The sequence below is a fragment of the Chlorocebus sabaeus genome, chromosome 15 (genome assembly GCF_047675955.1).
Source record: "Chlorocebus sabaeus isolate Y175 chromosome 15, mChlSab1.0.hap1, whole genome shotgun sequence".
In the NCBI taxonomy this organism is placed as follows: domain Eukaryota; kingdom Metazoa; phylum Chordata; class Mammalia; order Primates; family Cercopithecidae; genus Chlorocebus; species Chlorocebus sabaeus.
The window spans coordinates 5,188,077-5,205,847 of NC_132918.1; the positions used below are offsets into that span (position 1 = coordinate 5,188,077).

Consider the following 17,771-nt stretch of genomic DNA (forward strand, 5'->3'; position numbering starts at 1 on the left):
GACTGAAAAAGAAATGTTTTAATAAATACAAAACTCTCCAATAATGACTCTGCTCAGCTCAGGGGCAGCAGGAGTGGAGTGTCAGGGGCCCTTGGTGCTGAGTGAGGATAAATTAAAAATCCCAACAAGCTAGTGACATTATGTACAGAAGGAAAGGGGTGGGGCTTCCAGGACAGAGGCCAAGGGTGGCAGGGCAGGATTTGGAGTGGCTGTGACCTCGGTCTGGCCCAGCTGCCTCCCCCCCTTGTGGAGCTGTGGTTCCCAGAGGTAGCGGGGGTGGGAGTAGAGGCAGGACAGAGGAACAAAGGCACTGGGCTTCCCACAGGAGAATGCAAGAAGGTCCTCGATGCCACCCCTTGCCCAGCTCAGGCCCCATCCTCTTGGTCATGTGGCCCTCTGGCTGCTCTCTAAGAGCCTTCGGCTTCTTTCTCCAGCTCTGGATCAGTCCTGGTCTCGGGGGCTGCTGGAGACAGAAGGGAGGGAATGTTGGAGGAGGGGAAAGGGAGTGGAGAGGCACAGAGAGGCATGGAGGGCAGGGCAAAGCATCCCTGCCTTGGTCCCAGAAAGGCCAGCATTTTCTAAACAGGTCAGTGCACACAGCTGGGTGACCTTCATCTTGTTGCTTAATTCCTCTGAGCTTCAGAAATCTCATTTGTAAAGAAAAGGTCATAAATAACACTTCCACCAGGTTGCTGTGAGGGTGGATTGGAATGGCACTTGTGAGGCAGTCTGCACTGTTGCTGCACACACTGAACGCTCCGTTTCCTGATCAGGAGTCCCACGGGCAGGTCAGCCCTCCACTCACAGCTGCTGACCCTGGACTCCCTCACTTACGCCGCCGGCGGGCTGTGCAGCGGGAACAGCATCGACTCTCCTTCCCCAAGCTGCAGGACAGTGGCAGTGAACAGTCATCCCGCTCACAGTGAGGCACCCCTGCCTGGTACAAGACAGAGCAGACACTGAGGGTCCCCCAGAGGCACTGGGACACAGTGGCCTTCAGCTTCCTCAGGGACCTCCCTGGGAAGGCCTCCCTACTCCAGACCAGGCTCCCCACTTACCCCACATCTGCAGGTGATACAGCTCATCTCTCCAAAAGGGGGCACTGATGGGTGCCAGCTCTGACTCTCTGGGAACCACTGCCCAGCAAAACGGCAGCCCCGGGGCCCATCAGCCTGCATGGGGTCCCCCAGCTGGGGGTGGGCCCCCGACCCCACTGTTGAGAGGGAAAGAGAAAGGGTCAGCCCAGGAGGACCAGCCTGGTTTTTTGAGTATTCTTTTTGAATCCCCAGCACCTAGCAGTTTCTGGCACTCAGTAGGTGATAAATTTGGATGGGTGGGTGGACAGATGAATGGACAGATGAAGAGATGGATGGATGGATGGATGGATGGATGGATGGATGGATGGATGGATGGATGGAGCAGGAACCAGAACCCATCATACCCCACTAGAATATCACATTCTTTCCACAGCATTTAGAGTCCTGGCTCCAGGTAAGACACAGAGCAGTGCTCAGTAAATGCTCAATTAGCTGAGCACCCTTCCCCTCATCCAGGACTAGGCCTGCCTCAACCCAAAGGTGAGGCCTCAGTGCCCAGCCACCTCTCTCACCTGGACACTGTTTGCAGCAGTCGGTGGGGTTGACACGGACAGGCTGGGCACAGGCCAGCCGGGGACACTGCACCTTCTCACAGTGCACCTCTCCAGTGCCCCCCTGTAGGGAATCCATTAAGCAAGGAGTGTCAGGCAGGGGGCACATAAACCTCCTGCCCGCTCCCTCTCCTATTCCACACCTCAGATGCTGTCTCTCTGTGGCCTTTTACTCAGAGGCCCAGGCTTGCTTTATAGACCTAAACTCAGCTTCTCATCGGAACCCTGCAAGGTAGTTGCCATCATATCTGCTTACAGGAGAGGAAAGTGAGGCTCAGGGACAGAAGGTGCCTAGGGTCATCGGCACTAGTTAGCTGGCAGAGCCAGAATCCACACCCAGGTCAGCCCTGTTCCTTTTCCCACAGGAAGTCAACTCTCAGAGCGCAAGGGCCTTTTCTCATATCGGTTTGATCCTTTAGCCCTCCTCAACAAGGACGGGCCTTCCTCACCTGGCAGCCCCTCCCCATCTCTGCAGACCCCGCTGGGTTATGGCACCAGAGAAGATTGGGTGGCCATACCTTGCAGGTGCAGACAGCACACTTAATTAAGCCAAAGGGGGGCACAACGGGGTGCCACCGCGTACCCGCTGCCCGCCAGCTCCGGTCACCATCAAAATAGCAGCCTGGTGGGGAACAGGGCCCAGCGGCCGTTAGTATGAGCTCATCAGCTGGGCCCACAACCAAGGCTTGAGCCTCAGGCCACCCCCAAATGAGCCTAAGACAAGGGCCTATTTGGGGGCCAGTAACACTAATGAGTTCTGTCAGGCATTGCTTGGAATCTGTGCCCCTCAGGCCACCCCCTATATACTCTCCCCTTCTTGTCCCCCTCCTGGTTCAACCTAATGGCTCCTCTGGGGCCTTCCACCCTGCACGCACCCTTCCAGCTCACCCTCTCCTGGGTCCCGGCTCCTCGGCAGCCCTGGCAGGTCTCTGACATCTTGTTTCTCTGTGGAGCCAAAGAAATGGTGAAAGCAGAGGGCGACCAACCTCCTTCCCTCCCCAAAGGACCGGTCCACACTAGGCCGACTCCTCCCTCCACTCCCCTGCAGGGAACTCACCAGGGCAAACAGGGCAGCACTGATCGGGAGCCTGCACTGGGTGTGGGCAGCTGGGTGGTGGGCACACCACCGGGTCACAGATCACCGTTCGTCTCTGTAGAGAGGGACAGAGGCATTGACAGGAGAGTCTAGGCCCCTTACCCCAGATCCCAGGACACAATGTGCCCTTCCAGGACCTCCTACCTGGCAGGTGCAGAGTGAGCAGAGCGGGTCGTAGTTGGGTGCCCAGCGAGCCCCGTGGGGGCGCTGCTGCCCCTCGAAGAAGCATGTGTTGGGGTCTCGGGGCCTCCCAGGACCACCAGGTTTGGCAGGCGCTAGGGCCGGGGGACCAGGCACCACAGGTGGCGCAGCAGCAGCTGTATCCGGAGCCCCTGGCTCCCGCACCCCCTCGACCCCGGCTGCCCCCAGGCGCAGTCCGCCCACCTCACATTGGTTGGCGATGTGCACCTGGGAGGAGAGGCCAATTGAGGTGGCGCTGGGGCTCCCCCTCGCGTCTTTACCTGCGGCAGCTGGCCAGCCAACAGCAGACACCTCAGCACCCTGAGCGCTGCGGTGGCCCAGGAGGATGCCGTTCGCTCCACAATCATCCCAGCTGCCAGGAATAGGGTGCTGGGCTGCCAGCCTCCTCATGTAGCTCGTCTGTCTTCATCCTCCCCACCAGCCGGGAGGTGTGATATGACCACCCCCCAGGACTCAGAGACAGCAAGTGACTAGTACAAGGGCACACAGTACCCCCCCAACTCTGCACCCTCCCCACTGCCCCCACTGTCCACACTCCCCACCTACCTGCCCTCGGAGCTCCCCTCTGGGGCTACCCTTGGTGGCGATCAGCAGGGAGGCCATGCCTTTTGCCAGGTGCCGCAGCAGCTCCGGCTCCAGGTCCTTCACCACGCCCTGGGCCTGCCCAGACACAGGATAATGGATGGGAATAAGGCACTTTAGGGCTGAGCCTACTTCCCCAAGTCACAGATGAAGAAACTGAGAGCCAGGGAGGCTAAATAAAGTCTTCAGGGTAGCAAAAGCCATTGGCAATAGTGTGGAGCTTGGAAGCCAGGTCTCTCTGATTCCAAGTCCATGAGAACTCACCCCACTTGAAGGGCTTAGTCCATCCCACCTACCCTGCTGAGGTCCAGGATATTACACACTATCCAAGATACCCCACCAAAGAAAGACATAGAAAAGAGAATGAATAATAAAAAGCTGAGTCAGAGTCATGCCCAGGTCTATCTGACTCCCAAGCCCACGCCAGCTTTTTTTATTTTATTTTATTTTATTTTTTTTTTGAGACAGAGTTTTGCTCTTGTTGTCCAGGCTGGAGTGCAATGGTGCAATCTCGGCTCACTGCAACCTCCACCTCCTGGGTTCAAGCGATTCTCCTGCCTCAGCCTCCGGAGTAGCTGGGATTACAGGCATGCGCCACCACACCTGGCTACTTTTGCATTTTTAGTAGAGATGGGGTTTCTCCATGTTGGCCAGGCTAGTCTTGAGCTTCCTACCTCAGGTGACCCACCTGCCTGGCCTCCCAAAGTGTTGGGATTACAGGCATAAGCCACTGCACCCAGCCTACAAATCACTGTTTAATTTATTTTATTTACGCCAGCTCTTCTATACCAGGCTGCCTGCTCTCTGCTTCCCCCACCATAGGCCCACACAGAGCCCTTCAAGCTAAAACGCAGAAATGTTCCAAGCAGCCGCCTACCATCACATCCTTACCTCTGGGCCATAGAATCCCTTCAGCAGCCGCCGAGGCCCTGGCGTTCCAGGAGGCCCAAGAAGGTGGGCAGTGACAGTGCCTTGTTCTGAGCCACCAAGCCCAGCCAGCAGCACTTCATAGTGCAGGTGACAGTGGGTATCCAGGGAGAGCCAGGCATGCCCTGCTGCCTGGCTCTTCACAGGAGGTAGCACCAGGGCTCCTGCTAGGGGCACAGGCAGCCCTGGGTCCAGACAGAGGAGAGATGACAGGTGAGAAGGTGGCCTACGGCAAGCCCTCAAACCCAGCATTCCCCAGCTCCCCAGCACACATTCCAGGAGCTGTTAGACACTGTCCATAGGTCCAGGGCCTGGAGAGCAGCAAGTTTTAGACCCTTGCACCTCGGCAACAGGAAGAGTCTGCCAGCAGGGCCACCCTATATGTCCCCACCTTCAGATGGCAACCGGAAAGGCATCTGAAGAAAGACACACCAGGCTCTGGCTGTCTGCCACCATCCCTCAAATGTTCTAGGAAACCAAGGGGCCGATAGACCCCTAAGGACACTCACTGTCATGGCGGGCACTATGCCCACTGTAGGGCAAGGCAGCCACGTGCCCCCGAAGCTCTCCATCTGGGAAGTCCTTGGTGCCCACGTTCAGAAAGAGCTCGTTCTGCAGCAGCATATGAGCCCCTCGGGCACCCAGCCCAGGGCAGATACCCACGGCCTGGAGGGGGGCAGGGGAGGACAGGCCTTCCTCAGCTCTCACACGAGTCCAGGGTTCTGAAACCTTGGGTCATTTTGTACCCCCACTCCACCCACACACACTTCCACACACCAGAAACACAGGATAAGGACCTGGCAGGCCCAGTTTCATGGCCCTCCCCTGCTACTTCCTAGCTATGTAACAACCTTGAAGAGTTACTTAATTTCTCCAAGCCTTCACTTCCTCATCTATAAAATGCATACTGTGAAAGTCAAAAAATATGTAAGGCCACCAATTCAGCACCTAGCACATAGAAAGGCCCTATAAGTAGCAACCATTGCCATTACAATTACTACTATGCAGCCTATGACACTGTTCTCCAGGTCCAATGCCTCCCATTTGACTGTGAGCTTGCTGAGCACAGGGGCTACATCTGATTTGCTTTGTACTCTAGTCCCTAGTCTGGGGCTCACTAAAAATGTCAAATCAGGCCGGGCGCAGTGGCTACACGCCTGTAATTCCAGCACTTTGGGAGGCCGAGGCGGGCAGATCACAAGGTCAAGAGATCGAGACCATCCTGGCCAACATGGTGAAACTCCATCTCTACTAAAAATACAGAAATTAGCTGGGCATGGTGGCGCATGCCTGTGGTCCCAGCTACTCGGGAGGCTGAGGCAAGATAATCACTTGAACCCAGGAGGCAGAGGTTGCAGTGAGCTGAGATCACGCCACTGCACTCCAGCCCAGGCGACAGAGCAAGACTCCATCTCAAAAAAAAAAAAAAAAAAAAAAAAAGTCAAATGAATAAAAGAATGAGTGGGAGAATCCATGAGTGAGTGGATGATAATGAACATCCCTGCTCATCCAACCTGGCTTCCCACAGCCCATGCACTGGGCCCTGGGGTAAAGCAACCTGGAGCCCTCACCATGTGTCCTCCTGGCTGGAGTCCAGCCATATGGCACAGGACAGTGCGCTGATCCCTCCGCTGAGGCTTGGTCTCCAGTGTCATGGCCACCACCTCACTGCTTGTCCCTACCACTTGCACCTGATGGGCAGGGATGAAGGAGGGCAAAGTGGAGGGGCAGTAAAGGCCTGGGCCTGCTGCCCACCCCACCTCTCCCCCACCTTCTGCAGCCCCTGGCTCTTACCTGATAGATCAGGGAGCCATTTCCTAGCAGTGTGAGGCTGGCCGAGCCAGCAGCACCCGTCTGGACTGGGATTAGGACATCAGCCCCACAAAGGACACTTTGCAGGACTATGGAGGGGCAAGACAGGTGAGGCTAGGCTTACCCATGGCCACTTACACCCCCAGTCCTCAGGATCTCTCCCATGCCCACCCTGGCCCCTTCCCTGGCATGTGTCTGTGCCTCTCAGTTGTGCACACCCAGGGCACCAGGCCCTCCCCGCCCTGCCTCACCGTCGCAGCTCTTCCTGGTAGCAATGTGTCCACTGATGCGCAGCCCTGGCCTGCCTGCCCTCTCCAGGGCCATCTGCAGCTCCCCCAGCACCAGCCAGTCCATCTCCTGGACTGTCAGGTTGGGCAGCACCTCAGCAAAGCCTGGTTCCTGGGGACAGAGCAGGGTGTGATGGGCAACAGCAAGAGGCCAAGACAGGTGGCAGCAAGAGCCAGATCCCCACTCACCTGGGCTGAGACATTGGCCTGAAGTTCTCGCAGTAGCTGCCCCTGGTGTAGAATCTGGAGCCTCAAGGGAACCTGGGTTAGTCCTGCAAGGCCGCACATGTGGGCCTTTCTGAGACAGGTGCTCTCCCTAACCTTCTCACCTGTTTTGCCCCCATCCCACTTACCCCCACTCCTGGGTTCCAGCAGCCCTCGGAAGAGCAGCAAAAAATGCAAGGAGTCCTCTGTGTCACTGAGAGTGAGCAGGGTGATGCCCCCTATGCCCTGCTCTGGGGAGCCTTCTAGAGTCAGGATGGCACTGAAAGTCTCTGGGGAAGGGAGGATGATGAGAGCCCATCAGAACGCCCCCTCCCCTTTCCTGGGGGATAGAGAAAACTCAGAACTTCATGCCCAGGGCTCTTTGCTCCCTACCTGCAGCCAGGGCCCGGTGCCGGATGAGAGGCCCCCAGACCTCTCCTGAAGGGTGAGTGAGTGTCACAAGTGCTACATGCAGCTGTTCTGCCCTAAGGAGCCGCAGAGACAACCGAGGCACTGCCCGCCACACCCCACAGACCTGGAGGAGAGAGACAAGAAGGCCCTACGCTCAGACACTGTGCAGGTTAGGCCAATTAGGAGGTCCAGGCAGGCCTGATGAAAAAGGAACATGGAAAGGAACCTCCAGGGTGCCCTAGGAAGCTTAAGAAAGAACCCTGGAGCCAGATCCTTGGGTTCCAGTCCTGGCTGCACCACTTACTAGCTGTGTGACCTTGAACAAATCACATTCTCCTACTGAGCCTCAGTTCCCCCTTCTGTAAAATGGTCATCATAATGTCAGTGCCTTCCTCCCACTGGGCTGTGGTGAGGACCACTGGAGGCAATGCAGAGCATGCTCTCAGCACAGTGCCCAGACTGGACAAGTGCTCATAAATGACATCATCTCACCAGGCCATCTTGGGTGGGGGCTGCAGGGTGTTCAAACAGGACACTGCCATTGGAGTCTGAGAAGCGGACCCTGGTAGGGCGGTCCAGCCTGGGAATGAGAGGTCGGGTGAGGCCAGACTGGGCCAAAAGCAGCCCCTCCCAGCTCTCCCAGTTTCCCTCCTGGCCAGCAGCTGACCCCTCCTTGCTCCTTCCCCTTTCTCACCGCCTGTAGGAGATGGAGAAGCGGAGGCTAGAGCGCAGCAGCGAGACTCGGGCTCGTGCCACCGCCTGCGACCTCGGCCCTGTCAGCAGCGCCACGAAGTCTGGGACGGGAGGAAGATGGCCTGAGCACTGTCAAACGCTGCTTTGGTGGCCCAGCCTCAACCACAACCCCGCTGTTTGCCAGCCCCCTACCCGTGTGGCCGTCACCACGGGCCCGCTCCTCAGCGCCTGGCTCCCCGCGGTCGCTATAACTGCGATGCTCCGGGTCCCGCGGATACTCGAAGGACAGGCCGCTCGGCTGCCGCTCCGAACTGCTACGCTCTGCAGGGGGCGGGGTAAGAACACGGGCTTCAGCTGGCCGTGGGAAGGGCCGGTCCGAAACCCCATCCAAGTGGCCCAGGACCCAGTACCTTGGCCCTGCCTCCCTCCCCGCAGGGCGGAGTAAGCCTTACCCTGGGGGCAGGTCTGGCAGCAGTGTCCCGGCAGCTGGCGCGGCTGCCCACAGGCCAAGGTTGGGCACTCTGGTTTGATGTTCTTGCAGCTGACCCTGCCAGGGCCCCTGGTACGGCGACCCCACTGAAGCTGCTCCCGGAAAAGGCGGGAAACCCAAGTGAGCACAAGAAGCCAACTGATGAGACCCCCAGGCAAGGATGTCCCGCAGAGTCAGCCAGCTCTGCCACTTACAATCTGCGTGACCCTAAACAAGCTACTTCGTCTCTCTGGGCCTCAAGGTCCCTGTCCGGAAAATGGGGATAGTAATACTCTCGCTATCTAGCAAGGCTGCCATGGGAGTTAGGTGAGCTGGGAAAGAAACGGAGTTGGCACAGAGCCTCACACAGAGTGGGCGATCAGTAACAGCACCTAAGACTTGAAGGGGCTGATTCCCCTTCCTCCACCAGAAAAACATCCCCAACATCTGCCGGCTGGGCTCCTTCTCAGCACTCCGACGTCCGCGCGACTTGCGCTCGCCACCAGTCAGGGCCCGGGCCGGCCGCGGGGCGCACTCACCGCCTCGCAGGCGCACAGCACGCAGCGCATCACCCCGAAGGGCTCCCCCAGGTCCGGGTGCCACGTCTCGTCCAAGGCATAGACCTTCCCGCCGAAGGAGCAGCCTGCGGGGACGGGCTTGGCTGGAGGCCGCTGCCCAGCTCGCGCCGTGTGCCGCCCCCGGGGCTGCCCGCGGGTCCCGGGTCCCGGGCACTGCGCCCTTCAGCCCCCGCCCACCCTCCGGGCCGCCAGCCGCGCCGAGCCACCTGCGCCCCGCGCCCCCTCCGGACTGGCGCTGACTCGCCCCGAGCCCGTATCTCCGCCCGCGCCTCCCCCGGGCGCCCACCCACCTGCAGCTCCCCGAACGGGCAGCGGCTCCTTCTCGGAACGGATGGGCAGCGCGGGGGGCTCAGGGCCGGCGCCGCGGGCCGGCCGGGAGCCGAGCAGCAGCAGCCCGAGAAGCAGCAGCGGGGCCGGCGGGGCCGGGAGGCTCGGCATGACGCGAACGGGACAGCTGGGGAGGCGGGAGGGAGGAGGGCGCGGGAGCGGGCGGAGGGAGGGAGGCGGGAGTGCGGAGGGCGGAGGGCCGGGCCGGGGGCGGTGCGGCGGGAGGGGGCCGGGGCCGGGGCCGGGGCCGGGGCAGTGCAGCAAGGGGCTCGTCGGGCGGCCGCAGAGTCGGCGCCGGGCCAGGCGGGGCGGGAGGAGCGGCCGGGAGGAGCGCGGGCGGTCGGGCGCTGACCCGGGCCGTACGCGGCTCTACTGCCCCGGGCGCCGGCTCCGGCCCGTTTTATGCCCCGCGCCCGACGCCCCGGCCGGGGGCCTCCTCCTTAGCAAACGGGGCGGCGGCGGCAGCTCGGCGAGGGGCCGGGCTGAGCCCGGGGGGTCCGGCCCAGCAGCAGCGGCCCGGATCGCGGGTGGGGGAGGGGAGGGAGGGCCTGGGACCGGGCAGGGGAGGAGGGAGGAGCGGGAGGGGAAGGGGAGCGGGGGAGGGGGAGGGGAGGGACCAGGGGGCGCGAAGAGGGGGAGGAGAGGCGGGCCCGGAGCCCCCCGCTGCTGACGGCCACAGGGCGGCTGGACCAGGAGGTCGGTGTCCAGCCCAGGAGGGGAGCCTCAGGCCAGGGAGGGGCAGAGGCTAGGCCTGAGGCCTGGACCGCTCAGTGAGCAGGACCCGGTTCCGCCCGAAGGATGAAGACTTGTCTTTAAAGATGACAACGTACAGGAAAGGCCCATCAGCCGATCTCCCCCTGCCTGGCCCACAGCGCCCCTCAAACCCTCACCACCCTCTCTCACTGCCTAGCCTGCCTCCCTACCTCCTCTCTGAGGTCGCTCCTCATTCTTGTGTTACCCAGGACACGGACCTAGCCAGAAAGCGGCAGCATTCCCCTTTCTGTGGAATGACAGTGTCTCTCTCTCATTGTAACTTATCCTCAGGCCCATTCGACCATCCCCTCTTGCTTCCTCACCCCCTTCCTTCACCCAAGGGACTCTCTGCCTCTCCAACCCACTCGCAGCCTCCTTTCTCTTAGTTCCAGTGGTCATGCCTGCCTCCCTGTCTCTCCCACCCAGACACACCCACTATCCTCCTAGCTATCCCAGCACCCTCCTTCCTAATCTTGGGAGACATCTCGTCTGGCTGGTCGGGAAAATTCCAGGATCTAGGCCACACTTCTCAGCAGACATGCCCATCCTTGGGGAGGAGGAACAGGAGAGAGTCTGAGGAAGTTCTAGGGGACAGGGGGATGATGGGAACAAGGTCAGGCCGGGACGCCCCTGAGGACAGAGACTGTGGGGAGACTGGGACTAGGAAGAAAGCAAAGGAGCTAGAGCCAGGGCCAAAGGAAAAGGGGGGCCAGCAGGGAGGTATTTGCGGGGGAGGTCCAGCAGCTGTCTTTCCTAAGACAGGGACACATGGGCCTGGTTATTCCTCTTGTCACATGTGGAACGGTAGGAGATGGAAGAGGGAGACAGAACAAGCAAAGGAGGGCCCCATGCACAGAGAGCTGTGTGTGTAGCCCTCCAAATCACTAGACCCCAGCAGACCAGCATCTAAGCCCAGGCTTAACCCGGTTCATGCCTGCACACATATATGCGCCCCGCACCTGACAGTCCTCTCAACCAGTCTAAACCCTTTCCCCATAACACCAGCCCATAACAGGAGATTTCTCTCATGTGGGCAATATCCGTATTCCCACTTCGAAAAGGGGTATAACAAGACAGGACCCCCTAGGGGGTTATAGAAAGAAAAACAGGAAAGGAAGTGTCCTGTTGGATTTCAGCAGCAGGTGTGATGTCCAGGGAAAAGAAATTTGGATAGCCAGGAAGTGAAAACCTCACCAATCTAAAACAAGACTTCTGGGCTTCTTCCCCAGTGACACAAATGTCCTGCCAGATTCCTCCGGGAAAAAAACCTCTGCTCCTGTCCCCCTCCAGGTCCCAGGTTGCCCATGTCCAGGAAAAGATGAATCCCCCTATCCAAGTCTTCTCCATGGTGTGTGTGGGTGGAGGAGTGGACCCTGGTTCAGGCAGGGGCTCCAGGGAAGAGAAGGCGTCACTTCCGGGGGCCTTTGCCCGTGTCTGGTGGTTCCCTCCTCTGATTGGGCAGAAGTGGCCCAGGCAGGCGTGTGACCTGCTGCTGTGGAGGGGCTGTGCCCCACCGCCACATGTCTTCCTACCCATCTGCTCCCCAGAGGGCTGCCTGCTGTGCATTTGGGTCCTGGAGCCCTTCTCCACCCGGTGAGTGGCCAGCAGGGTGTGGGGTTATGTGAGGGTATAAAGGACAGCAAAGAGAAATGGTCTCCCAGCTGGGGGAGGGGCAGGCAAACTGGAACCTACAGGCACTGACCTTTGTCGAGAAGAGTGTAGCCTTCCCAGAATGGGAGGAGCAGGGCAGAGCAGGGGTAGGGGGTGGGGTGCTGGTTTCTGAGGGACTGATCACTTACTTGGTGGAATACAGCACAGCCCTGACTGGCCCTAAGGAAAGGGGACACGAGCCCAGGGAGAAAATAAGAGAGGGAGTTGCACTTCGGGCTTAGCGAACACAGTACTAAGATGGACACATCCCCAATCCCCATTCTTAGCTGGTCATTCCTTGTTAGCTTAAGGTTCTGAATCTGGCGCTAGGGAAGCTGGGCTAGGCAAGCCAGGGCACAAGGAGAGGGTAATGGGAGGAGGGCCCATGCGTGTTGACAGACCTACAGGAAATCCCAATATTGAATCAGGTGCAAGCCTCTTTGCACAACTTGTGAAAGGAGGAGGAAGCCATGTGGGGGGTCCTGTGAAGGAACCGGAAGGGGTTCTGCCAAGGGGGCAGGGAGGCAGGTGTGAGCTATGAGACAGATATGTTAGTGGGCGCCCAAGGCAAGGTAAGCCCCTAAGGTGGGCATCACCCAGCAGGTGCCCCTTCCTGGGTAGCTGGTCTCAGGAAGGAAGTCCCAGGACTGTTACCCCATCTCTTGACCTCAGATAATGGAGTATTTCAGGACTTGGAGTCCAAAGAAAAGCTCCAGAGGTTTTTATGTGTGGGAGTACATAGGAAAAGAATAGAGGTTAATTTCTCCCATACTGCCCCTTAATCCTGACCTCTAAGTGGTCCCAGTTACAGCTTTGTGCAGTTTCCCACCCCAGCCCCACTCCCCACTGCAAAAGTTACCCCTCAACATATTGTGCATGTTTGCCAATTCCTCACCCGGGCCCTGCATCCCATTTTCCACTCTCTTCTCCAGGCTGAAGCCACAATACTTTCCTTCTCTATCCCCATCCCAGATTTTCTCTGACCTAACAACCAAGGTTGCTCAGAATTTAAGGCCAATTAAGATATGTGTGTATACATACCATGTCCTGCTGTTCTCAGCAGGGGTAGGCGGCAACAAATCCATGTCAGATTCACTGAGGAGGCCTGACAAAAAGGAGATACCATATGCTTTCTTTTCTTCTTTTCTTTTCTTTTTTTTTTTTTTTTTTTTTTTTTTTGAGACGGAGTTTCGCTTTTATTGCCCAGGCTGGAGTGCAATGGCAGGATCTCAGCTCACGGCAACCTCCACCCCCCAGGTACAAGCGATTCTCCTGTCTCAGCCTCCCAAGTAGCTCAGATTACAGGCATATGCCACCATGCCCTGCTAATTTTTTTGTATTTAGTAGAGACGGGGTTTCACCATGTTAGTCAGGCTGGTCGCGAACTCCTGACCTTGGACTCCCAAAGTGCTGGGATTACAGGCGTGAACCACTGCACCCGGCATACCATATGCTTTCATCACAAGAAAACGTGAGAGAAGTCAGGCCTTTGGCAGTTCCAGGCTGGTCAGCATCTCAAGCCCTCCCCAGCATCTGTTCACCCTGCCAGGCAGTCTCTTCCTAGAAACTTGGTTAACTGTTCACTCTTCTTGCCACTTTCAGGATAGATTCCTCATCCTTGGCCCGCCTTTGACCCACCCTACTCTGCCCAGAAGTGCAAGAGCCCAAGCCGCCTCCATGGCCCCAGGAAGGATTCAGGGGAGAGGCCCCAAACAGGGAGCCACGCCAGCCAGACACCCCGGCCAGAATGGAGCTGACTGGTGAGAACACTCTTGAGGGGCTAGGGCCAGATGGAAACATGACAGAAAGGGAGAGAGAAAGGAGACACACTGCAGGGGCAGGGAGATGGGGGAACCCATTCTCTCAAAAATAAGGGGTCTGAGGGGTGGATTCCCTGGATTTCGGGTCTGGGTCCTGAATGGGAATTCCTGGAATACCAGCTGACAATGATTTCCTCCTCATCTTTCAACCTCACCTCTCCTCATCTAAGAATTGCTCCTCGTGGTCATGCTTCTCCTAACTGCAAGGCTAACTCTGTCCAGCCCGGCTCCTCCTGCCTGTGACCCCCGAGTCCTCAGTAAACTGCTTCGTGACTCCCATGTCCTTCACAGCAGACTGGTGAGAACCCCCAACATTATCCCCTTTATCCGCGTTAACTGGTAAGATACCCATACTCCCGGGAAGACACCACTTCCTCTAACTCCTTAAGCCAATGACTATTCTTCCCATATTGTCACCACCTACTGATCACACTCCCTGACAAGGATTAATCTTTGCAATACAGCCATCATTTAAAAGCTCTCGTCTAGACGTAGTACTCATGGAGGACTACCTTTCTCACTAGGCTACCATAGCCCTCTCTATTTCAGCTCCCTTCTCCCCCCAACAATCTTTTTCAACAGAGCCTGTGCCCAGAGGTTAACCCTTTACCCACACCTGTCCTGCTGCCTGCTGTGGACTTTAGCTTGGGAGAATGGAAAACCCAGATGGTAAGAAAGCCGTTCTTAACCTTGGCTTCCCTAAGTCCTGTCTTCAGTTTCCTACTGCTTCCCATGGATTCTCCAACATTCTTGAGCTTTTTAAAAATATCTCACCTTCAGCTTGGTCACCCTAACCCAATCTACATTCACCTATAATGATAGTCTGTGGATAAGATGATGGCTTGCAGGTCCAATATGTGAATAGATTTGAAGCTGAACACCATGAAAAGCTGGAGAGAAATCACTCATGGCCATGCCTTTGACCTATTCCCACTCAATCTTCTTAAATTGGCATGAAGAAGCAAGACTCATATGTCATCCACAGATGACACAAAGCTGGGAAGTACCACTAAAATAACAAAAGACTGAATCAAGATTCAAATCACTGAAAGACTAGGTCAAAAATAAGGTGAAATAACAGAGATAAAAAATTCTACATGTGGGCCGGGAGCTCACGCCTGTAATCCCAGCACTTTGGGAGGCCGAGGCGAGTGGATCAGCTGAGGTCAGGAGTTTGAGAGCAGCCTGGCCTACATGGCGAAACCCCGTCTCTACTAAAAATACAAAATTAGCCGGGCATGGTGGTGCATGCCTGTAATCCCAGCTACTCAGGAGGCTGAGGCAGGAGAGTCACTTGAAGCTGGGAGGCAGAGGTTGCAGTGAGCCGAGATCATGCCAATGCATTCCAGCCTGGGTGACAAGAGCAAAACTCCATCTCAAAAAGAAAAAAAGAAAAAGAAAAAAGTTCTACATGTGTAAATTAATGAGTAAAGTCCTATGCCAGCTTTCAGGCCACAATGCCCTGCTTCCATCATTTAAGCCCCTGGTCCTAGCACTTCCTATGAAAAGGATCTGAAAGAATTAAATTGCCCCCAAACTTGCCATGTAACATTACTGAAGCAGCTATTCTTAAAGCTAGTAATTCTTTTCTGTTCGATGTTTAGCATCCCCATTTTGGAAATGCTCCTAGAGAACTCTATTCCGAGTGGACTACACTTAAATATACTGGCCTGAACACTGGACATCCCCCTGAAGACATATGCTAATTTGTTAAGAGAGACCATATTAAATTAACACGTGTCCAGAAAGCAGCAGCCTGAACAGTAAGAGACCAGAAGCATGTTTTATGAGCAATAATTTAAAAAACTAAAATCTATCCTCAAGAGCCCTAGCATCCCTTCTTCCCTCAGTACTGAGTCAGGGAAGAAGGGCAGTTCCTATGGGTCCCTTCTAGTCCTTTCTTTTCATCCTTATGATCATTATGATAGAGTCTCATATCTATATTTAGTTTATTTATTTATTATTATTTATTATTTGAGACGGAGTCTCACTCTATCCCCCAGGCTGGAATGCAGTGGCACGATCTCAACTCACTGCAACCTCAGCCTCCCTGATTCAAGCGATTCTCCTGCCTCAGTCTCCCACGTAGCTGGGATTACAGCTGCCCACCACCATGCCCAGCTAATTTTTGTATTTTTAGTAGAGATGAGGTTTCACCATGTTGGCCAGGCTGGTCTTGAACTCCTGACCTCAGGTGATCCACCTGCCTCAGCCTCCCAAAGTGCTGGGATCACAGGCGTGAGCCACTGCACCTGGCCTTCATTCAGTTTAAAAATCAAATGATCCTAAGGTTTTGCAGCAGAGAGAGTAAATTTGCAGCACTAGAACCAAGAGGTAAAAGCTCTAACAGGGCAGATTTCAGCAACGTAAGAAAAAAAGGAGCTCTTCTCACTGAAACCAAGTTTAAGACCAGGCTGGACTAGCGGACCCTGGAGTTTTTGAAGCAGAGGCTGATGACCAGCTGTCGGGATACTGTGAAGGAATTCCTGCCCTGGGTGGGACCTTGGTCCTGTCCAATTCTCAGCCCGTATGATTCACTCTGCTGGCTACTCCTACAGGTTCCCCACCCGCTATTAGTGTGCCCTTTGAGGCAGTGCACTTCTGTCTTCCATCTCTTTCTCAGGAGGAGACCAAGGCACAGGACATTCTGGGAGCAGTGACCCTTCTGCTGGAGGGAGTAATGGCAGCACGGGGACAACTGGGACCCACTTGCCTCTCATCCCTCCTGGGGCAGCTTTCTGGACAGGTCCGTCTCCTCCTTGGGGCCCTGCAGAGCCTCCTTGGAACCCAGGTAAGTCTCCAGTCAAGGGATCTGTAGAAACTGTTCTTTTCTGACTCAGTCCCCCTAGAAGACCTGAGGGAAGAAGGGGTCTTCCAGGGAGCTCAAGGGCAGAAGAGTTGATCTACTAAGAGTGCTCCCTGCCAGTCACAATGCCTGGGTGCTGGTATCCTATTTTTCCTACTTAGACAAGGGAGGCCTGAGATCTGGCCCTGGTCTTCGGCCTCAGGACCATCCTCTGCCCTCAGCTTCCTCCACAGGGCAGGACCACAGCTCACAAGGACCCCAATGCCATCTTCCTGAGCTTCCAACACCTGCTCCGAGGAAAGGTGCGTTTCCTGCTGCTTGTAGGAGGGCCCACCCTCTGCGTCAGGCGGGCCCCACCCACCACAGCTGTCCCCAGCAGAACCTCTCTAGTCCTCACACTGAACGAGCTCCCAAACAGGACTTCTGGATTGTTGGAGACAAACTTCACTGCCTCAGCCAGAACTACTGGCTCTGGACTTCAGAAGCGGCAGCAGGGATTCAGAGCCAAGATTCCTGGTCTGCTGAACCAAACCTCCAGGTCCCTGGACCGAATCCCCGGATACCTGAACAGGATACACGAACTCTTGAATGGAACTCGTGGACTCTTTCCTGGACCCTCACGCAGGACCCTAGGAGCCCCGGACATTTCCCCAGGAACATCAGACACAGGCTCCCTGCCACCCAACCTCCAGCCTGGATATTCTCCTTCCCCAACCCATCCCCCTACTGGACAGTACACACTCTTCCCTCTTCCACCCACCTTGCCCTCCCCTGTGGTCCAGCTCCACCCCCTGCTTCCTGACCCTTCTGCTCCAACACCCACCCCTACCAGCCCTCTTCTAAACACATCTCACACCCACTCCCAGAATCTGTCTCAGGAAGGGTAAGGTTCTCAGACACTGCCGACATCAGCATTGTCTCATGTACAGCTCCCTTCCCTGCAGGGAGCCCCTGGGAGACAACTGGACAAGATTTCCTACTTTCTCCTGAAACCCAAAGCCCTGGTAAAAGGGATACACAGGACTGAAAAGGGAATCACTTTTCACTGTACATTATAAGCCTTCAGAAGCTATTTTTTTAAGCTATCAACAATATTCATCAGAGCAGCTAGATCTTTGGTCTATTTTCTGCAGAAACTTGCAACTCACTGGTTCTCTATGTGCTCTTTTTCTATGACAATTCTGCAAAGGCCTGGGCTGGCCTGGCATTTGAACAGAGGGAGAGACCTTGCATCAGAAAAGGTCTTGCATCAGAAAACAGAGAAAGGGTAATTTCCTTTGCTTCAAGTTCAAGGCCTTCCAACGCCCCCATCCCCTTTACTATCATTCTCAGTGGGACTCTGATCCCACATTCTTAACAGATCTTTCCTCTTGAGAAATGAATAAGCTGCCTCTCAGAGACACTGTCCCTATACAATAGACAAAACTGAGCTTGTATAAGGAATAAATGAGAGCACCCAAAAGCTCCCTGAAAAACAAGGGAAACATGTTCTTCGAGAGTGGCAATA

At 56.2% G+C, this 17,771-nt stretch overlaps 2 protein-coding genes across 9 annotated transcripts; one reads left to right on the forward strand and one right to left on the reverse strand.

Moving 5' to 3' along the window:
• Positions 1 to 9,756, reverse strand: CHRD (chordin). Of its 2 annotated transcripts, none has more exons than XM_007971875.3 (23): positions 9,199 to 9,756; positions 8,870 to 8,973; positions 8,314 to 8,443; positions 8,054 to 8,182; positions 7,863 to 7,962; positions 7,661 to 7,748; positions 7,151 to 7,292; positions 6,907 to 7,047; positions 6,743 to 6,825; positions 6,518 to 6,665; positions 6,249 to 6,355; positions 6,026 to 6,145; positions 4,964 to 5,120; positions 4,419 to 4,639; positions 3,492 to 3,605; positions 2,889 to 3,152; positions 2,706 to 2,799; positions 2,537 to 2,593; positions 2,167 to 2,270; positions 1,610 to 1,712; positions 1,059 to 1,213; positions 835 to 937; positions 1 to 460 (listed from the first exon to the last, which is right to left on the reverse strand). In XM_007971875.3, exons 1-23 carry the CDS (start codon positions 9,344 to 9,346, stop codon positions 408 to 410), a joined length of 2,865 nt encoding a protein of 954 aa, XP_007970066.2. In that variant the 5' UTR covers positions 9,347 to 9,756; the 3' UTR covers positions 1 to 407. The 2 variants fall into 2 exon arrangements, with proteins under 2 accessions (XP_007970066.2, XP_007970065.2); XM_007971874.3 differs by having other exon boundaries at positions 1 to 463.
• Positions 9,757 to 10,052: 296 nt separating this feature from the next.
• On the forward strand, positions 10,053 to 17,733 carry THPO (thrombopoietin). 7 transcript variants are annotated; one of them, XM_073023387.1, is made up of 7 exons: positions 10,053 to 11,581; positions 12,821 to 13,144; positions 13,241 to 13,398; positions 13,629 to 13,756; positions 14,041 to 14,127; positions 16,082 to 16,249; positions 16,486 to 17,733. In XM_073023387.1, exons 3-7 carry the CDS (start codon positions 13,386 to 13,388, stop codon positions 17,149 to 17,151), a joined length of 1,062 nt encoding a protein of 353 aa, XP_072879488.1. In that variant the 5' UTR covers positions 10,053 to 11,581; positions 12,821 to 13,144; positions 13,241 to 13,385; the 3' UTR covers positions 17,152 to 17,733. The 7 variants fall into 7 exon arrangements, with proteins under 7 accessions (XP_072879488.1, XP_072879490.1, XP_072879487.1 ...); XM_073023389.1 differs by lacking the exon at positions 12,821 to 13,144 and having other exon boundaries at positions 16,486 to 16,566; positions 16,683 to 17,733; XM_073023390.1 differs by lacking the exon at positions 12,821 to 13,144 and having other exon boundaries at positions 11,284 to 11,581; positions 16,498 to 16,566; positions 16,683 to 17,437.
• Positions 17,734 to 17,771: the final 38 nt, after the last annotated feature.